Source organism: Lineus longissimus, chromosome 5, assembly GCF_910592395.1.
Source record: "Lineus longissimus chromosome 5, tnLinLong1.2, whole genome shotgun sequence".
In the NCBI taxonomy this organism is placed as follows: Eukaryota; Metazoa; Nemertea; class Pilidiophora; order Heteronemertea; family Lineidae; genus Lineus; species Lineus longissimus.
This window is the reverse complement of record NC_088312.1, coordinates 689,469-708,991: the sequence shown is the minus strand read 5'-3', so window position 1 is coordinate 708,991 and position 19,523 is coordinate 689,469. Positions and strand designations below refer to the sequence as shown.

General features: G+C 43.8%; 2 protein-coding genes across 2 annotated transcripts in view; both read right to left on the bottom strand.

Annotated features, from left to right (window-relative positions):
- Positions 1–6,858, bottom strand: part of LOC135487447 (monocarboxylate transporter 12-like) — a 29,429-nt gene extending 22,571 nt beyond the window's left edge. Inside the window, exon 1 of the mRNA XM_064771096.1 lies at positions 5,548–6,858. Coding sequence (XP_064627166.1) covers positions 5,548–5,902 — 355 coding nt within the window. The 5' untranslated portion in view covers positions 5,903–6,858. The remainder of the gene's footprint in view (positions 1–5,547) is intronic.
- A 336-nt stretch (positions 6,859–7,194) lies between these two features.
- LOC135487691 (NADPH oxidase 4-like) lies at positions 7,195–19,316 on the bottom strand. The gene is made up of 16 exons (XM_064771733.1): positions 19,130–19,316; positions 14,005–14,100; positions 12,963–13,076; positions 12,621–12,705; positions 12,230–12,355; positions 11,822–11,891; positions 11,529–11,609; positions 11,158–11,323; positions 10,609–10,836; positions 10,230–10,383; positions 9,963–10,122; positions 9,444–9,563; positions 9,191–9,299; positions 8,626–8,709; positions 8,224–8,324; positions 7,195–7,768 (listed from the first exon to the last, which is right to left on the bottom strand). The coding sequence occupies exons 1-16, from the start codon at positions 19,184–19,186 to the stop codon at positions 7,651–7,653; spliced, it is 1,869 nt and encodes a 622-aa protein (XP_064627803.1). The 5' UTR covers positions 19,187–19,316; the 3' UTR covers positions 7,195–7,650.
- Positions 19,317–19,523: the final 207 nt, after the last annotated feature.

The window sequence follows — 19,523 nt, the reverse complement described above, 5'->3', positions numbered from 1 at the left end:
ACTCAAGTTTAAAAACACGAGCTAAATGTGCAAAGTGACATCGCGAATCGTATGTAGCCCGCTCTTCAGAAATGACTTGTTCGTTCTTCACGTCATGAATGACATGTAAACAGTGACGCGTTACATGTGAAAACGTGAACTCTATAATATGATGACGTCATACTGACATTAGTCCACATGATTTGCATATGTAGGTTAGTGGTTCGTAGAATGTAAACAAAAGAAGTCAAATGTCTCCACTTAAGGAAAAGCACTCCATCAAGTGCTTTTCTCGAGTTGAGAAAAAATGTGTAAGTACAGTGGTATATTTCATATAGCGGACATCCCACGCTCTATATTAAGGACACTAGTTTTGTACCCAAAGTGGTTGTCTCCATCCAATGTGACTTCTCAAGTCTGGACCGTGTCACCTCTCTATCAAGGACAACTTGTCAGTCACAAAGGTATCATTGATAGGTAGGTTCTACTGAATATGAACTGGAGGAAAAGCTTCGTCTTAGAGAACCACAAGCCTTCCTCTCATGAGATTTCATCGTCAACATCGATATGATGCAAAACAAACCCGGTTCACATCATTCATCTTGCACTGTTTAACTGTTGGATTATCACGATTATCGTTCAATGCTTGCTCAGCTTATTATGTCCCAACATCGAAGACATTCAATAAAAATGAGCTCGGAATTATCCCCTCAATTTATCACATGCAAGTCCAGATGTTAATACAGGATCCCTCTATCACCTCACACCAACCGTGACCCCCATGGATCTCCTTTTCCCCACCATTGCGTAAGAACCATGCAGGACTATAATTGACATCTCCACGAACAACATTGGAAATCCTATGCAATATATTTGGCTGCGTATTTTCCGGGAAAAAAACGTCCAAGGCGACATTTCCGTGAGTGGGTTCTTCCGCCTTTTTCTGTTGCAACTGATTAGTGTAATCATAGAGATCAAAGGACCGCTATGGTACAAACGCTGTTTCATTCTTTGAGGGTAAATCGATGGCTCAGTGTATCTGGCATATTATCATGTTTACTCCGACAGTCGTATCGATATTGTAATAACATCAACATCATCCAGGGACGCCTTGGTTTCGTGTCTGGCCGCCGCTCTGTCCATCCAAGTTGGCTGATCACATCGACTACCAGTGATGTGCTTGTATGGACGGACAACACGGTGATACATCATCCTGGTAACCAGCCGTTTTCAATATAATTTGCCCCTCGATATGCTCTTTTTGTAATGACGAAGGAGCGAAAAAACCTGAATCTCAGGCCGGTGATACATCGGAGCTCCTCGATATCATACCTACTAATCACAGCTGCTGCGAAGCGGATCTTGCTTATCTTCGAAGTAAAGACAACTGCTGAAGCGGGCCTTGGATTGATATCTTTTGACAAAGAGACAGCGAACTGTTGACACGTACTCATTTGCAAATCCCGGAGATAATACTTGTACACCCCCAAGTCCCGCATCACCTATAATCGTAGGCCGGATACCTTAATTGTGGTACAAGTCCCCAGGCAATTCTCGCTTCCCTTCTAACATCTAGTAAGAGACACATCTAAAATTCAAAGACACAAATACGTGTACATATCGAGTTGACATATCATGTGACCAGAATAATAATTAGTCCAATTAGTGCCCCACGGTTGGCAAGCAGGTGATGTTGAGGTCTTGCGGGATATTCTGGATTCTTCAAGCTGGTTCACAAAGGTAACTGTCTCCAGGGTAACGCAGGTTTTGCAGTAGCTAGTTCAAATATGACACGTACCCGCATGTTTATTCACTCACTGATAAGCGTCATGGCCGGGTAGAGCGACATAGCCACACTTCAGTATTTCATTTGAGCTTTACCTCATCACTTATTCATTCTTGACCTTTTCCTCGAATGCACCGTTTATGGTCATGGTGATACATTACTCAATGTCTTTCTGTAACTAACAGCGACAGACAGATATTGATATCTAGGCAACCGAGAAAACATCCATACCTTGTCACTCAGTTCAGACATTATTTTTTACATCGAGCGAGTGAACAGTGGAGTAACCTAGTATGACACGGTATAACGTCATTGCCCTATGTGCCACATGAGGTTGCTAGGGGTTACTCGTCTTTACTCTGTTTATAGTTAGAGTATACTTCTTGACGGATCCTTTTACTTAAAAAGCAAAGATTATTTGAAATAGAATCGTTAGATTTCGTCAGCTGGTTCATTTTTGACCATGTAAACATTATGAGTTGACTGTTCCGCATTGATATCGGTCACATGCGTTCCCCACGGCGCGGATTCATTGTGTTTTTTGTCTTGCTTCACTTTGTCACGAGTTAACTAACACGACGTTAGGATGAAAAGTGACCTCGTGAATCGTATGTAGGCCGCTCTTTGGAAATTACTTGTTGCTTACTTGAACTTAACATAATAGCAGTGATAGACTAACCGTCAAGATAGTGGCGACTGACTTTATGAGTATTTGAGTATTTCTCATTTCCGAGCTCTGTCAATCATGAGAATCTTACCCAGAAGTATTAGGGTAGCAGGAAGGGTTGGGCGTTTGTGGTTTCTGAGTCTGAGGGGGTTGGTGTCTGTTGACTGTGCTTTAAGAGAGACTAGGCATGGCGCCAGTCTCTCTTAAAGCACAGTCAACAGGCATTTGGTCTCAGTATTTGGGTTTTGATTGCCATGACTGTACCCCTGTAAAAGTCAGAGGAGGAGAAGTTTGGAATGATGAAAGCATTGAAGAAGAAGAAATGTTATTATATATTGAGGAAAGCAAAATTTATTATGAGACTAGAAGGCAGTGTCCTGACTTGATTATTTTGAAAATGGCGGTCTGAACACATTAAAAGGTGGAACATGGCATTTTATCGACTTTGAAGTGTTCCGCAGTTAAAGGGAGACTATAGGCAGCAGCTAGGTAGGCAAGATAAAGTCATACAAATTTGCCAATAGGGGTCAGTCATATCTCTAGGCATGACGCCAGTCTCTCTTAAAGCACAGTCAACAGGCATTTGGTCTTAGTATTTGGGTACAGAATCAAGGCAGCTCAGAGAGCAATGATTGAACGATGCTGTGGACAAGTCCAAGGATACTGCATCAGTCACGACCAACTTCTCATCAGAAAGCGTCACCACCAGCATATTCAATGTTCAGTTCCAACCTGTACCAGTCCAATGCACGCCTGTCATGGTCAGCAGTGGTCAGCTTAGCGCGATATGGAACATTCTTCCGAAACTCAAGCGAGGGAAGTCTGTTCATTAGCCTATCTCGCGCACTGCTCCTTCTTGTCAAACATTGTAGTGAAATCGTGGTACAGTGGGGCGTCCTCGAGGATTGCAGCTGGTCGGACAGACGTGAGGTGGAATGTGGGCGGCTGCACTTCTTCGTTGATGTGCGATGGCAGATAGCACAGTTGTTGCGTTGCATGACAGCTGAAAGTGAATGTGATATCATAGAACTGAGGCGTTTGCAATGAGACTATAGGTGAAGTAGAAGCAAGGAGTGAAATGGGCCATCTTCCAGTGACTAATATACAGAGTAAGGGCACTGGGTGTTGTTAGATTCAGCATTGAATGTATTCCTCGTACAAGCGTGAATAGTGTGGACATACAGTGAGAGGTGAGAGACCCCTATTGACTACTTCTTGTAACTTTATCTTGGATATTATATTAGTATTGAACTTCTAGCCATGGATTATGAAGAAATTGAAGTTGTAGGCATGGAATATGAAAAATTATTCAACGTTGAAAGACATTATTCCATGAGGCTTTGCCGTGATCGCAAAGGACGCGACGCGATTGGTTCACATGCTAATGAGGTATGATAATGATAATTACCTCTATAATGCTACTTGGATAGCGACTGTGTCGTTGATTGCAACAGTGGTCTATGTCAATGTGTGCCTGTAATGTCAATGAAGTATGATGAGGTGATGACGATAGTGCAATTGACTAGGTGGCGCATTTTAGAATCAGCAGTGAGCACTGTGTGTAACATGGTGGAGGCAGCGGAGATAATAACTGTGTCGAAAGTATTGTTATAGGGCCTTCCCTAGGCCCATGGGGTTAAATTTACAATCCACGATTGAAAAGATGTAGTTTGATCGCATTCAACTATAAATCCATTGAACAGTTGTGTTCCTTGGCTTTAGTCAACCGATGACCTTTTGTTGGGCCATGATCGGGGATTGTAAACTGTAAATGTATTATGGACTGGGAGACGGGGGAAACAAAAGTGAAATAGACCAAAACAAGTGATTTTGGGGCTTTGGTTTAGACGCATGCCCCACATGCGCCATGCGGGATTATGCGGGATTATACGGTTCATGTGAACTTGTTGACATCTACATGATCTAGTGCCGTTATTGGTCATGGTACATGGTAGGCCTAATCATCATGGCAATATGTTTCAGGAAAAGCTCAGAGTAAAATGAACTGCCGATGAATAATGATGTTGTTCATGTTTACCATGTTTACTATACATAGCCATAGGGTATGCACTGGCCAGTGCACTTTCTGCACGTCGTCATGGTCATGTTACATGTACGTGATACCTTGCATATTTTGTTTTTTGAATGCGCATGCTTTTTGGGCAAAATCACTTGTACCAACACTAATGAATAATGTCTTCTTATCCCTATGACTCCATACACAGTGAGGGCATTGTCCCATTCTCATCAAATGGTAACTTATTGTACCGTATTAGGGTGGAAGTTGGGGAGCAGATACCTACCGCTGCACGCCTGTCATAATCAGCAGTGACGAGCATAGCGCGATATGGAACATTCTTCAGAAACTCAAGCGAGGGAAGTCTGCTCATTAGCATATCTCGCGCACTGCTCCTTATTGTCAAACATCGTAGTGAAATCGTAATGGAAAACGTCTGGCTTTGCGCCAGACGTTGAGACTAATAAGTGAAGAACTAGTAGGTAAAGAACTTCTACTTGCGCGAGACTGCTCTGATAAAATTATCATTGCAGAGACTACGGTGACGTACACATATATTTTTTACAATCAAAAATGCCCTCAAAAGACGACATGGAATGATTATTTTATTGATATTTCCTACTATATACCTTCCAATTATCACTTTATACAAATAGATCGGCGTTAGGTCGCATGCTTTTCTTTCCTGGTGACACTATAAAGCAAAATAGTTGCAACCCCGTAAATGCGCTATAAGTCCAATAATAAGTGACGGTGACCCGTTATAAATGTTTCGCCAGCTTCGCTTTTTTGCCGCTACGCGGCGCGTTGGGCCCTTGCGTCAAGACTATAAGGCCGATTGGCTTAGCGAAGGAATCGAATTATCAAAAGGGCTCATGGTATTGACATCAGATTTCAATGCAACATTTTGCAGGGTGTCTCAAAACGAGATCAAATAGCCAAGAAAGTCAGTTGGTAAGGCACTGATTGGGTGCTTTTGGCGACGTCATTATGTCCTAATTCAGTCCTGTTGCATGATGGACACGATGATATTGGAAAGACGGTTACATGTACGTAGTTAGTAGTTACCAGGAAAGAAAGATTCATTCATCCACTTACCGGCATCCACGTCATCCAGCGCCAGTCCCGAAATGAAGTTCATGTAGAAAGTCCCGAAACTCCAGTGTATCCCTTGTGCAAGACAGTGCACCGTGAATGCGGCTCCACATATCACCCAACCCCAGCCATTATCAGGGTAATGATCACCGAAATGGATCAAAGCAGGTGAATTCACATTGGCCTGATTTCTCCTCCGATTCGGAGGTGTCTTTGGGGGGAGTCTTGAGCCCGTCTGGGACTCTCCCCCAACACTTGCCGCGGTCGTGTCACTCTGGACACCTTCCAATGTATCCAGCTCGAGATCAGATCCTTCCATGATACCGCTTAAATTCCCCGTAGAATCCTGCCTCAGCATTGTATTTATGATATATACTGCGGTGTCGGCTTAAACGCTTGTCGCCCATGTAATTCTCTCACATCTCACACTTTTTTGAAATTCTATATGATTTCTGACAGTATAGAGTTGACATCTTGTTTTATCCCAACGCTGAGCCTTTTAATGACGACAATGTCGCTTCTTCATCGGAATACAACATCATAGGATAGAAGAGGTTACAGACGGTCATCTTTGAGAGTGGACGTCGTCGATATTAATTCAATGAGGTCAAATTATTGAAATTACGTTCATAAATGTAATTATGTTATTTAGAAACAAATACAAGACAACGTGTAGTTTTAACGACCGTCACCAACCACGCCAAAGATCCACCGATTATTCATTACGCTCAGACATGAGCAACTTTCTCTCCAGGCCACGCGGCGGAACCGATTCACATCATAAAATATAAAATATCACTTCGTAAACCATTCCCGATATTGATCTATGACACTTGTAACATGGCAACAGAACCCATAACAGAGTCCACGACCAACTCAACTAAAATAGCTCGATCTTTTGCAGTCAATTGTCCTGAATTTCCAAATCACTGAAATGCATTGAACGTCAACGAAAGTTTACTTCACATGGAAATTAAATGAAATATCCAATCGTGTCATAATAATCCACCCATGATGATGATATACATTTTTTAATACACTGAACTTGTTTCTATTCGCATCACTAAGTAAAAGACCGTTCGGGAAAAATACCGGTTATTCGTTTCCAGTCAATAGAATCCACGTTGCTAACCAAAGGCTATCGCATTAGACGTCGGCGTTCCTTCAGAGCGCAATGCCTTCGCTTCACTGAATATGTATCTTTGAGATGCTGAGGTATCGTTTCGACATTGTCACCATAGGTGGCACCATGTTACTGGCAAAGAATCATCGCAACCAAATCACGAACTATTGAAGTGTCCTGTTCCAAGGCCGAAATCATTTAGAGTTCACATTTTCACATGTAACGCGTCACTATTAACTCTTAATGCGTGACATGAAGAACGAACAAGTCATTTCCAAAGAGTGAGCTACATACGATTCGCGATGTCACTTTTAACTTCACGTGGTTTCTAGCCTAAGTCAGTTGACTCGTGACAAGTGAAACATGAAAGGTGACAGCGTGAATCCTATGTAACTCCAGCCTAACTACCCCACCAGAAGAATCGATACCTTCTCATGCGAGGGGCTAATGAGAGGGGGTAAGATACCGTATTATTATAAGATACATTGAGCTTAGACAAGACTAGTAATGAACTACATGACTATGCGTTGATATCATCTACTTTTAATGTACAAGTGTTATGTTTGGCTCTAGCTACATCAATCTCCCTTTAGGATTTCGTCAAATGGTAACAAGTCACTGTGACTGTGTTCTTGTGATCTGAGCTGGGATAAGTCTCTCACTGCTCACCCTCTGCCTCATGTTACCAGCTTCATTGGCACCAGAAGATTCGGTGAAGATTCCACACGTTATGTCTTTAGCATCAACTAAATGCGTTAAAGGATTCTTCTAATTTCTAGAGACCGACACTCACTTATGTCTAAGGTACTGCACTCCCACTTCCCCATCCCTAACCTTGGCCAAATTGTGTCCCAGTCAACATGTATTGGAATCCTATCTTGTTGTGCCTTCGTCCATGATTGTGTAATTGTCCCAGATTGTCTTCGTTGTGCAAATGTCCCATGTTGTCCTCAGTTTAGTTGTGCAGTTCTCTTAGATTGTCCTCAGAATGACTCGTGATGGTATATGAAGATAGACCTGCCTTTGTTAGATCTATAGCAAGCCTTCTCAACTGATTCGCCTAGAGTCTTTGGCCCACAGCAGAACACGCCAATTTTTCCTCTGTAATTGAATTAACAAACGTGATCATTTAGGACTGAATTTCGAGGTCCAATTTTGTACATGGCGACCATATAAACATCGTGTGTTGGGATGAGTAAAAGATGTTCACAGTATACATTGTAAGTATACATGGCACCATGTCATTTTTCTCAGTAAGCCGCAGTCATGCTGCCTCTGTCGCCTCGCACAGTTTGTGTGGCGCGGTGACAGCGAGGAAGTACTCTATCAAAGCGGACAGGGGAAGAGAAGAGGAAAACAGAAACATTTAGTGATGTGGTGACCTTCTCGCCTGTGACCCCATGCGATCGGGAGTGGGTTGACGGCTTCTTTGTCAAGCCGTTTCGTGTCTTCGAAATGAATATAATTCGCACAGAGTCTCATACATCACTGCGATATTTCCATCTCGAGCGTGAGACAGGAATTCATGTGGCTAAAACCTCTCTTTGGGTACTTACCTGTCTGACACTTCATTAATGCCACTGAGTATTGCCTTAAACTTTGGCCGTCCGAAGTGGACCCGAGATGAAAGAATCGGGTAGTTATATCTTAGTTGTTCCTGCGGAGAGATGTTATACGTGTACATGTCTATGAAATGGCACAACTGTCTTCGATGTTGAGATTTCAGTCAATACTCCCTGTTGTCATTTTGTTATCCATGTCTTCGCTGACGACGATCCTCTCAGACAAGCATGAAGAACCACGAGAAACTAAATTGCTATGCAGTACTAGTCTTAATCGTTTTGTCTCTACGTACCCGGAAAACCGCACTGAGGCCTCCCGGAGAGAGCTAAGTCTCTACTGCACTCTCGACCGCGGAGCAATCTAGGTTTCCCCTTGGCTATTCGACAGATACTTACCACATATTCTCTTTGCGATTCTACATCTTTCCCAGTCACGTGAAGCTGTATCACAAACGTGTCCGGTTTGTTATATTGCCACAACTGGAACGGGAATTGCGAAAGTGGTTACGCGCTTCCTTTACTCGCGAAACGGAACTCGCTGCTGGCAAATCGCGGGGCAAATCGAGGATTTGTGGATCAAGCAATCGGAAAGGCAAACACATCCCTGTGACCATGTTGAAAAGGCAACACACCATGTCCTCCAAGACTATCTGTTTGATACAGATTGGAGAACCACTTGACCACGAATGAGAATCTGGGATGCCAAGACAAAACTGATCGGGACATCCACCGAACAGAATTTGATGCTGTCCTCGAATGTTTGGAAGAAATAGAGGTTGGGCAAACCGACCTAGCTTTCCTCGGTAAAGACCAAAAGACATCGCCCTTGTAGACTAAGGACCGATTGTGCTTTACAGAAAGGTTGTGCCATTTCGCTGATGGAAAAATTTAGAAGAATTATCGCCTTGACGAAGCACATTTGCGCATCGATACACATGTAGAAATGAGACGCGGGACTTACCTTTGAATATAATAAACACATAGTATCGGCAAAGCAGGTGATGGACCTTGAATCCCGTATAACCCAAATGAAGTACATTCTTTGTAATCTCTTCTGGTCATCACTTGTTCTGCAACAAAGGTGGGAATATAGGTGGGAATTAAATGACAAGGATGGGAAACGCAGACGACCTTGCTTTTTACAACTGGGACATGCCATGACCACGTTGCTAAGTGAGTCACAGGTAGATGGTCTTGGATGAACTTGAACTTACCTGAGCCAGTTTAATAATCCTATAAACGGTGTTACCCCGATGCCTCCTGCTATACACACCGACACAGGGTATTTGAGTATATCACTGCTTGGACTGCCGAACGGGCCATCCACCAGTAATCTGGAACAAGTAATACTCATATATATTATGTCAATGAGGTTCAGCTGTGCTTTCAGGTTAGTCAAGACATTGTCACAATCACTGTATTCGTAGGTAGATGCCTTTCTCACCCTGCACCTTTGACCACACGTCCGGACAACACAGCATCCTGTCCTCGGCAAGACGAATCGGGTCCCTAATGTCTATCGTCTTGTTTAAGCTGCTTGGTGAGTTTTTGCTTTCCCCTTTAGAGGCAGAGACTGCACTTTCTCATTGCAAAGTTGTCCCTTATCTTGTTAGGAGAAGGTTAGCTATAATGCAAAGACGACGGAAAGACGGGCTGTACGTTGTGGGCCTCGGTATTGGAGTCTTGGCTGACGTCGACAAGAGAAAAAGGAATATCCAGGTCTCGTCACTCACTTTTCTGATATTATCGAGCTCGTTGCCCATGGATGCTGTCTTCGGCTGTTTGCTCCGTCTAACAGATAATCTTTTAACCGCCCTAAAATGAAAGTGTTAGCTGGGGTAAAGGTGTCTCCGTGGACATCTGAATGACTCTTGTCGTCACAACCAAGGTGAACTTATGTCCTGCTTTCTTCCATGAAACATTCGGGAAGTTTGCGCAGTGAGTGGAACTGATAGGTTTAATCATGTCATGGCACTGACCAGAGAAATGTTATGATCAACGACTGTTGTTGCGAGTTTGTGGAGATATGCGCGCCTGGTTTTGAGTCAGTTTCCAGCTGTATGTAAAATGGGTTACTGTAGTTACCAAATCACCTGACCAATCGCCAGTGGTCTTCAGATGGATTGAAAACGTCTGCTTCTCCTTTGAAGGAACCTGGAAACGAAGAGATGAAAATCAACATCTAAGATAACTAGAGGCGTGGCGGACAGGAGGGCTCCACTGCATCGAAGAAAAGCATAACAAATTAACGTCTTGTTTAACTTGACAAGCCTCACAGAACGCCTCGGGAGAACGTCGTAATGGACATGGGAGTTTAGGTGCAGCAAAATGTAATGTGTCAGTTTTCGAATTTTGTTTTGTGTTAGAAGGGATATTTACCCTTGTTATAGAATATGGATGCCACTCAAAATGTGAGAGCTTCGGGCAACTGATGAGGACGAACTGTCCCGGTCTACACCAGAAGCCCTCTTTTGATAAGTTGATTTCTATGACGTCATTGGCGTACTGTTGCACGTGCACGACCTGTGCGTCATCTCGTCTGCGTGCGCATCTAAAAATAGCATCAAGGAGGTAGAGGAGGATGGGACCAATGATCCACATCCAGGTCTGAAACAAAACAGTAGAGAGGTTAAGGAACACACCGAGAAGCGTGTACAACGTAACGATTCTCCTTTCCTGTTTACAGAAACTGATATGTGTAATGTAGATATCTTATTAGACGTTGTCAATGCAAAGACGACATTGACCACGAAGCCTGTTGTCAACGAAGACGATGCTTTGGACATAAGGACAGTCGTCCTATAATGGAAGTGCATATAAGACTTATTGTCTTTGCGGAAGTGAAACGATAGTGTCTGTTGCGTAGGGCAGTTCCAGTTTTGTCCAATCTCAGTTCTCATTAAGTTGAATCATTTCCGGTTCACTTACCGAAGATCCGAGTGTCACAAATGATGGTTTAACTCTACATGGTATATTCATTTTATCTTGGTCGTTGTGGTACTCTGGTTCTGCCTCTGGCCACGGTATGGACACATTCCCATAGCGGCACCCAGGCCAGTGTTGGTGGATGTTCGTCTGCTGCTTCAAGACTCCTCTGCAAGGGGAAATGTCGGGAGATGAGAGAGTACGGACGGTTTATCGCGAGGTAATTGATGTCGAAATACCCTTTCCCTGACTTCACAATCGACATTGAGTATAGGACCGCCCCTTCACTTCTCAGACCGTCGTTTTGTAACCTCACAGTGTAGCCAAAGCTAGCTTGCAAGTACCATGACCATAATGAAGTAGGTTCGTCTTACCTGAGAGCATGCGTCAACAACAGGAGGAAGAAGACAAGATAAAGTCGGTGGCTCAACCAGAATATGTCGTAATTCCCTATTCTGAAAATTGAATAAGACAACATGTTATAGAAATAGTTATAGAAGCTCTGAGGTTCAGTGTGGTTAACATTCAGCTTGAAGTAAATTCACAATTTTAAGAAATGCATCATCAGTCAAAAACGAAGTTCAGTGGTGAGACAATCTTATGATGCGATCTTTGGTGCCAAGGGATTCATTCGTTCGAAATTGTTCTATGTGCTAGATGTCCTTACCTCATATACGTTGATGAGGCGCATATCAGCACCAGGACCAGCATCATCAGCATTCCCGTCATTCCAGGCACTGAAATGGAAAAAGATAAAGATGACAGTGTGGGGATTCGAACAGTGTCAGCAAGGCACTGTCCACTATGGTTACCACAGCGCTAGCAGATGACAATAACAAATTTGAAAACTCAGGCAGATTCAGCAGCGAGTTCCAAATGGTGATTTAATAGACAGAGTCCTATGCATGGATGATGTCAACTGCTTCATTAGGTTTTGAATGCGATACCATCAACCATCAAAAACATGAGTGGCTCTCAGCGTGAGGGGAGGGCCAGAACGTCGGTCAGTGCCAGTTTTCATTTCGAGTCAACCAACTAACCCGCCAACCATACCATCAGGCCGCCTGTTACTCACCAGACCCAAGCACAATAACAAGAGGATTCTGCTGAGGACTGTTCGCCGCGTTAACGTCTTGGTAGACTGTGTTGTAGAAACGGGTAAAGTTCTGCGCGTTTATCATATGGGCTGAATAATGAATCACTGAAACAAGGAGGAGGAGTAGATATCATTGGAGCAGAAATGACAGAGCAATGAGACCTATTTTTGCAAATAATGAATTCTTCGTTATTTTGCCAAAGATGCCGTAGGGCCTATACCAGATGGTCTTCATTGTCTTGTCCATGGAGAGTGTGACAGGTTCTTCGAGATAGGCCAACAGTCAACTTTGCAACGTTGCATGTAAACGCGTCGGTTGTCACAAGACAAGGGTTTGTGGCGGCTATCAGTTGGTGAGGAAACGACTTACCAGATGCAACGATGACTGTATAGGCACAGGCTATATGGAATCCCTTACAGTGGTCGATTAGAAGACAAATCGTTCGCCTTGAGAGCTGAAAGAAAGATACACTCATCAATAAGTAACGTCACGACCGTCAGGCAAACCGTCATGAACTTTCATCCGTTATGTCACAACCTTCATTCGTAATGTCAAAACTGTCAGTCGTAATGTCACAGACGGCAGTTGTACATGTAATGTCACAGCCATTAGTTGAAATGTCTCTTAAGCCTAATGACACGATCACCAGCCACAATGGGGTCTCGAACCAAAGAACATGGCAACTCGCGCAAACATTGAAAACTTGCTTACCCTGTTACCACATGTCCGTATGGCCGTCATAGTGGCGCGACACATGGGCAATAGAAGTAAACAGCAGTTGAGATTCAACACGGAGGCAGTACCACGTGATATGCATAACCCTGCCTGGAAGAGACACAGAATATGTTGTGACAACGCCCCTGTTTTTCACCAGTCTTTGTTTTAGGTGGGATGACCAGGTTACAAATAACAGCTGTTCGACTGCAACCAGATAGACATTATGATCATGAGACGGCCCCCGATCGATCAGCTGGTGATGGAGACGGAAGTGCGAGTAGAGCTGTATCAACAGACGCTCTCATCCGCTTGGAGCAAAACATAAACACCACTTGATTCACATTTTCCTATCGGCTCGACGAAATAATATTTGACGGGAGCATATTCATATCGTGTATGCGTATACCAAGCTATCATCAGGTATATTTCAAGATAGAAGTCCAAGGTACAGCGATTAACGTGGCTCATGACCTCACTGCAGTTGGGAGATTCATTGCAAGATGAAATCATCGCTGAAAGTATCTACATGTTGCCAACGACGGTTTCTAAACCATTCACTCTTTTTTTCTAAATATTGAGCAAACTTTGCTCATAAAGGCTCTTTAAACAAAATTTGGCTATCGCTTGAGAGCGGGACCGACCGGGAATCAAACACGGGACGTCAGAGGTGACAGACACCAATATTTCCATTGCGCCGCTCCGACAGCCCACTGTGTGTGAAACGCGCCAGAAGCAGAGATGTCCCCGCTCTTAGCATTTGACAGATCTCGGCACTGGCATTGACAACCGGAGTCGGTTCCTCCCGGGTGTCATCAGATGAACTCTCAAGTGGATGTGCAGTAACTGATACGCCAATAAAAATCCCCCATGTTTACCCATCAAACAGTAGTGGGACTAGGTTTTTTTCCCAATTGACGGTCAATGTCACGACAAGCCCCATCAAGCGAAGATGGGTTTCAAACACAAATACCCCTTAGACTCGAGACTAACATCTGATGAAGGAATAGACGTTAGTCAAGGAGAGGAAGGAACTTACCCCTAGCATCTGATGAAGGTAGAAGTAACTTGGCTCGTATTTATAATGGGTATACGTGTGCCAGAAGAGGACTGCGTTCAGGCCCGTCCAAATCAACTGTAATGAGTAAAAAATATAGAAAGGTAGAGGCCAGGCGTAGTTTAGATGGCAAAGACGTCTTGCAGGGTGTTTTATTCGTGAACGCTTGCGCAAGTGGTGTTCTTAGAACATCGACCCATGTAGCAAGGCCGGTGTTATAATATCGAGAGCAAAGTATTTCTGACGCCAATCGACTCCAATAGTCAGTCAGACGCTCGAGCGCTAACTGTATACAATTGGTGCGTGTACAAGTTTTCCCGATCGCTGCATGTTAGTTCAGGCTATGTGTCCACTGGGTTTGTCATATGAGAACACATGAACTATGAGGTAGATGTGTTGTTTCAATCGTCGCAAATCTGCCTAAAACGGCAAGTTTTCTCAGGTACGGGTACGGCAGTGGCGTGCACCTTTTTCATTGAAACGACCTCGCACGACCGGCACCGGCACATATCGTCGTTGATGATGGAGAGAGCGGTAGCCGCAACATATTCAGCACGGTTTACTAGCATTTAAATATGCTCGTGACGTGACGAGAGCAAATCTCACGGGTGGGGCGGAAATCCACCATATTGCTGACATCATCGGCGCCAACAACTATTTCTTTTGACCCTGCCAGAGTAAGCCATTTATTGATTGACTCTGACCCTGCTGACCTCGATTTTTTAAAACTTTAAAAAACGGCCATTTGAACGCTAAATCAACTGCAAACATAATCTTTTATATCACTGAGTTATATGGATACGATATGTTGAGAAAAAGCTGTACAACTATCGAAATATACGATTACTAGGAACTATTTCGGTCAATCACTCTGCCACCTGCGCGACCTTGTCACAATTGCGGCGCGCTCTTTTGCATATCGCATATAAGAGGCGCATAAAATCTCTATTACAGCAAGAAAGCCTTGATGGTTCAGCGCGGAGAGTGTTCGACTGTGGATCGGATGGTCACGGGTTCGACTCCCGCTGAATCTGACGCAGTTTTTTTTCTTCTTCCTTATCTTGTTATCTAATCATCCATGTACAGATGTCAATTTTTTGTATTTTGGAAGCTACATTGGGGCAAAAATGTATTAGTGTCGGACCGTGACTTTTCCAATCAGAATAGTCTATGTGTCCACTGGGTTTGTCATATGAGAACACATGAACTATGAGGTAGATGTGTTGTTTCAATCGTCGCAAATCTGCCTAAAACGGCAAGTTTTCTCAGGTACGGGTACGGCAGTGACGTGCGTCTTTTTCATTGAAACGACCTCGCACGACCGGCACCGGCACATATCGTCGGTGATGATGGAGAGAGCGGCAGCCGCAACATATTCAGCACGGTTCACTAGCAGTTCAATATGCTCGTGACGTGACGAGAGCAAATCTCACGGATGGGGCGGAAATCCACCATATTGCTGACATCATCGGCGCCAACAACTATTTCTTTTGACCCTGCCAGAGTCTTTCAAAGCCATTTATTGATTGACTCTGACCCTGCTGACCTCGATTTTTTAAAACTTTAAAAAACAGCCATTTGAACGTTAAATCAACTGCAAACATAATCTTTTATATCACTGAGTTATATGGATACAATATGTTGAGAAAAAGCTGTACAACTATCGAAATATACGATTACTAGGAACTATTTCGGTCAATCACTCTGCCACCTGCGCGACCTTGTCACAATTGCGGCGCGCTCTTTTGCATATCGCATATAAGAGGCGCATAAAATCTCTATTACAGCAAGAAAGCCTTGATGGTTCAGCGCGGAGAGTGTTCGACTGTGGATCGGATGGTCACGGGTTCGACTCCCGCTGAATCTGACGCAGTTTTTTTTCTTCTTCCTTATCTTGTTATCTAATCATCCATGTACAGATGTCAATTTTTTGTATTTTGGAAGCTACATTGGGGCAAAAATGTATTAGTGTCGGACCGTGACTTTTCCAATCAGAATAGTCTATGTGTCCACTGGGTTTGTCATATGAGAACACATGAACTATGAGGTAGATGTGTTGTTTCAATCGTCGCAAATCTGCCTAAAACGTCAAGTTTTCTCAGGTACGGGTACGGCAGTGGCGTGCGTCTTTTTCATTGAAACGACCTCGCACGACCGGCACCGGCACATATCGTCGGTGATGATGGAGAGAGCGGTCGCCGGTACATATTCAGCACGGTTCACTAGCAGTTCAATATGCTCGTGACGTGACGAGAGCAAATCTCACGGGTGGGGCGGAAATCCACCATATTGCTGACATCATCGGCGCCAACAACTATTTCTTTTGACCCTGCCAGAGTAAGCCATTTATTGATTGACTCTGACCCTGCTGACCTCAATTTTTCTAAACTTTAAAAAACGGCCATTTGAACGCTCAATCAACTGCAAACATAATCTTTTATATCACTGAGTTATATGGATACGATATGTTGAGAAAAAGCTGTACAACTATCGAAATATACGATTACTTGGAACTATTTCGGTCAATCACTCTGCCACCTGCGCGACCTTGTCACGATTGCGGCGCACTCTTTTGCATATCGCATATAAAAGGCGCATAAAATCTCCTTTAATTATGAAAGCCTTGACGGTTCAGCGCGGAGAGTGTTCGACTGTGGATCGGATGGTCACGGGTTCGACTCCCGCTGAATCTGCCGCAGTTGTTTTTTCTTCTTCCTTATCTTGTTATCTAATCATCCAGGTACAGATGGCAATTTTTTTGTATTTTGGAAGCTACATTGGGGCAAAAATGTATTAGTGTCGGACCGTTACTTTTCCAATCAGAATTAGTCTATGTGTCCACTGGGTTTGTCATATGAGAACACATGAACTATGAGGTAGATGTGTTGTTTCAATCGTCGCAAATCTGCCCAAAACGGCAACTTTTCTCAGGTACCGGTACGACAGTGGCGTGCGCCTTTTTCATTGAAACGACCTCGCACGACCGGCACCGGCACATATCGTCGGGGATGATGGAGAGAGCGGTAGCCGCAACATATTCAGCACGGTTCACTAGCAGTTCAATGTGCTCGTGACGTAGAGAGCAAATCTCACGGGTGGGGCGGAAATCTGCCATATCGGCTATCGCTCACATCATCGGCGCCAACAACTATTTCTTTTGACCCTGCCAGACTAAGCCATTTATTGATTGACTCTGACCCTGCTGACCTCGATTTTTTAAAACTTTAAAAAACGGCCATTTGAACGCTAAATCAACTGCAAACATAATCTTTTATATCACTGAGTTATATGGATACGATATATTGAGAAAAAGCTGTACAACTATCGAAATATACGATTACTTGGAACTATTTCGGTCAATCACTCTGCCACCTGCGCGACCTTGTCACAATTGCGGCGCGCTCTTTTGCATATCGCATATAAAAGGCGCATAAAATCTCCTTTAATTATGAAAGCCTTGACGGTTCAGCGCGGAGAGTGTTCGACTGTGGATAGGATGGTCACGGGTTCGACTCCCACTGAATCTGCCGCAGCTTTTTTTCTTCTTCCTTATCTTGTTATCTAATCATCCAGGTACAGATGTCAATTTTTTGGTATTTTGGAAGCTACATTGGGGCAAAAATGTATTAGTGTCGGACCGTGACTTTTCCAATCAGAATTAGTCAAAGGGTATCCTGAGCTTCAGGCTTTTTATACTCCTTCCTGGGGCCAGAAGGTTGTCTTCAAAGGTTTTGTCACTTGGATGTGACGTGCCCACCACGACAGTGTTGTCGAAGCTCAGGAGGAACTATTTGCACTCAGTTGCGCTCCATTTGTATACGGAAGCAGACGGTGAATTCAACGACTAACTGACCCATTTGCTGAATTAATTTGGTTAATTTACTATATTGATAACGACTCGATGATAAAGGTTCATACACATTGTTATACCCACACAACCATATAGTTTCCTCATGAAAATAATTGTGGCCATCCTCTGGTTCATTTAACATATTGTGTAGGCGATTCCAACAAACTAACAAGGACACTGCATAGCGAGAGGTTTAGCAACAACAATTGCAACATCCGATGCTCTGATGGGGTTTGAACCCATGACCCTGGTTTTTAGAATCAGCGGAGACAAAGTGGAATTGTGGCAAGAAAAAAACTGTTCAATTTGTGTTTCTATTTTGAAGAGCAGAAAACGTCAACAACTGTGTTTGGCCTCCTCAAGAAGCACTTACGATATCAGCCGACTGGAGCCAGTAAAATGCCCATTAGGCCTACAATCAGTTCAAAAAGGTGAACGGAACAATTATAAGTTAATCCAGTGTTTTGAAGTTCTTTTTTCCTTAAAAGGCAATCAATGTTGATTAGAGTTTATCATGGAAAGAAAAAGACGCTATGATGACCAGTTTCGCCCGTTCAGACCTGGAAAATATGCCTATTAGCCCGCCTATTATAATAATTGGTATAGTTACTGCTGAATGCAGATTGTTCTCCCTGAGATGGCACCGATGATTAGTTCCTTCCGAAAATCATGGAATGTCCCGTGTGTCACGTTCATGGAATTATAGTTGAAGATAGAGAGCTGAAAAGGTGGAGAGTGGTTTTGGTGTGGTGTGGCGGTCATTAGCCTAATACCATTAGGCCCCACGTTGTGCATCCTCGAAAATCCAGAGTCAGTCGTATCCTCCTCCCCTGGGCGCACACGCGTGGTGGAGCTAAAGTGGCCACTGTGATGTAACAATAGAGTGGTTTAGTCAATCAAATCTGGGGTTCCAACCCCATGAAAACCTGCTCAGGTTTTTCACTCAGATTCTCTGTCGGGTGGTTCGGTCTTTTTGACGGCAAAGAAGAAGAGTTTTGGCGGGTTATTATGTCCAATATGGTGGCGGACTAATATGTCCGAGGAAAACAAGGATGGACGAGTGTTAATGTGGCTGCTGGCCGGATAGGAGGATGCATCGCGCGGCGAGGAGGTAGACTGCATTTAGTTGAGGTTTAGTAAAGAAGTTTGAACGGATGTGGTGTTGTTTAGGTGGTTGGGTATACAGGGTGGATCTTATACCAGCATTAGTAAAGGTTGCAGCCCATTTGATACTGATAAAAGTGTACCATCACTTACCATGACTATATGCTTGGCTCCATTGTTCGCGAGCCACGTCCGTACAGCAAGTACCATGATCTCCTCAAAGATTCTCCTTCAAACTATGAATAAATGCCTCTGACACACAGGTCATTCCTTGATATGTCTCCTTGCAGATTCTATGAGCGAGAGCGTTTATTGCGAGCAGATATGGAAGTGGAGGTATTTCCAGGATTTCCTGACAGTTTGAGGGGACCATCTCCAAAGTTGCCAACCTCGAATTGTTCCGAGATCCGCTCTGCGATGGATCATGCGGGGGTCACATGGGCCTTGTTCCCTAGTGATGACAATTCCCAACAAAAGGTGAGAACCTCAGGACTTGAGTGATAGCGTGAGTAGGCTTAATTTGTTGGACAACATACAAGTTCCAGGA

What these genes read in the sequence shown, in the direction of transcription:
- LOC135487691 (XM_064771733.1), bottom strand. Translation starts at nt 19,186, where the DNA reads ATGGTACTTGCTGTACGGACGTGGCTCGCGAACAATGGAGCCAAGCAT. An exon ending in ACCTTCATCAGATGCTAGGG is followed by an intron (nt 13,077 to 14,004) that starts GTAAGTTCCTTC and finishes TGTCTCTTCCAG; the next exon opens with GCAGGGTTATGCATATCACG. An exon ending in ACAAACTCGCAACAACAGTC is followed by an intron (nt 10,123 to 10,229) that starts GTTGATCATAAC and finishes GCAGGACATAAG; the next exon opens with TTCACCTTGGTTGTGACGAC.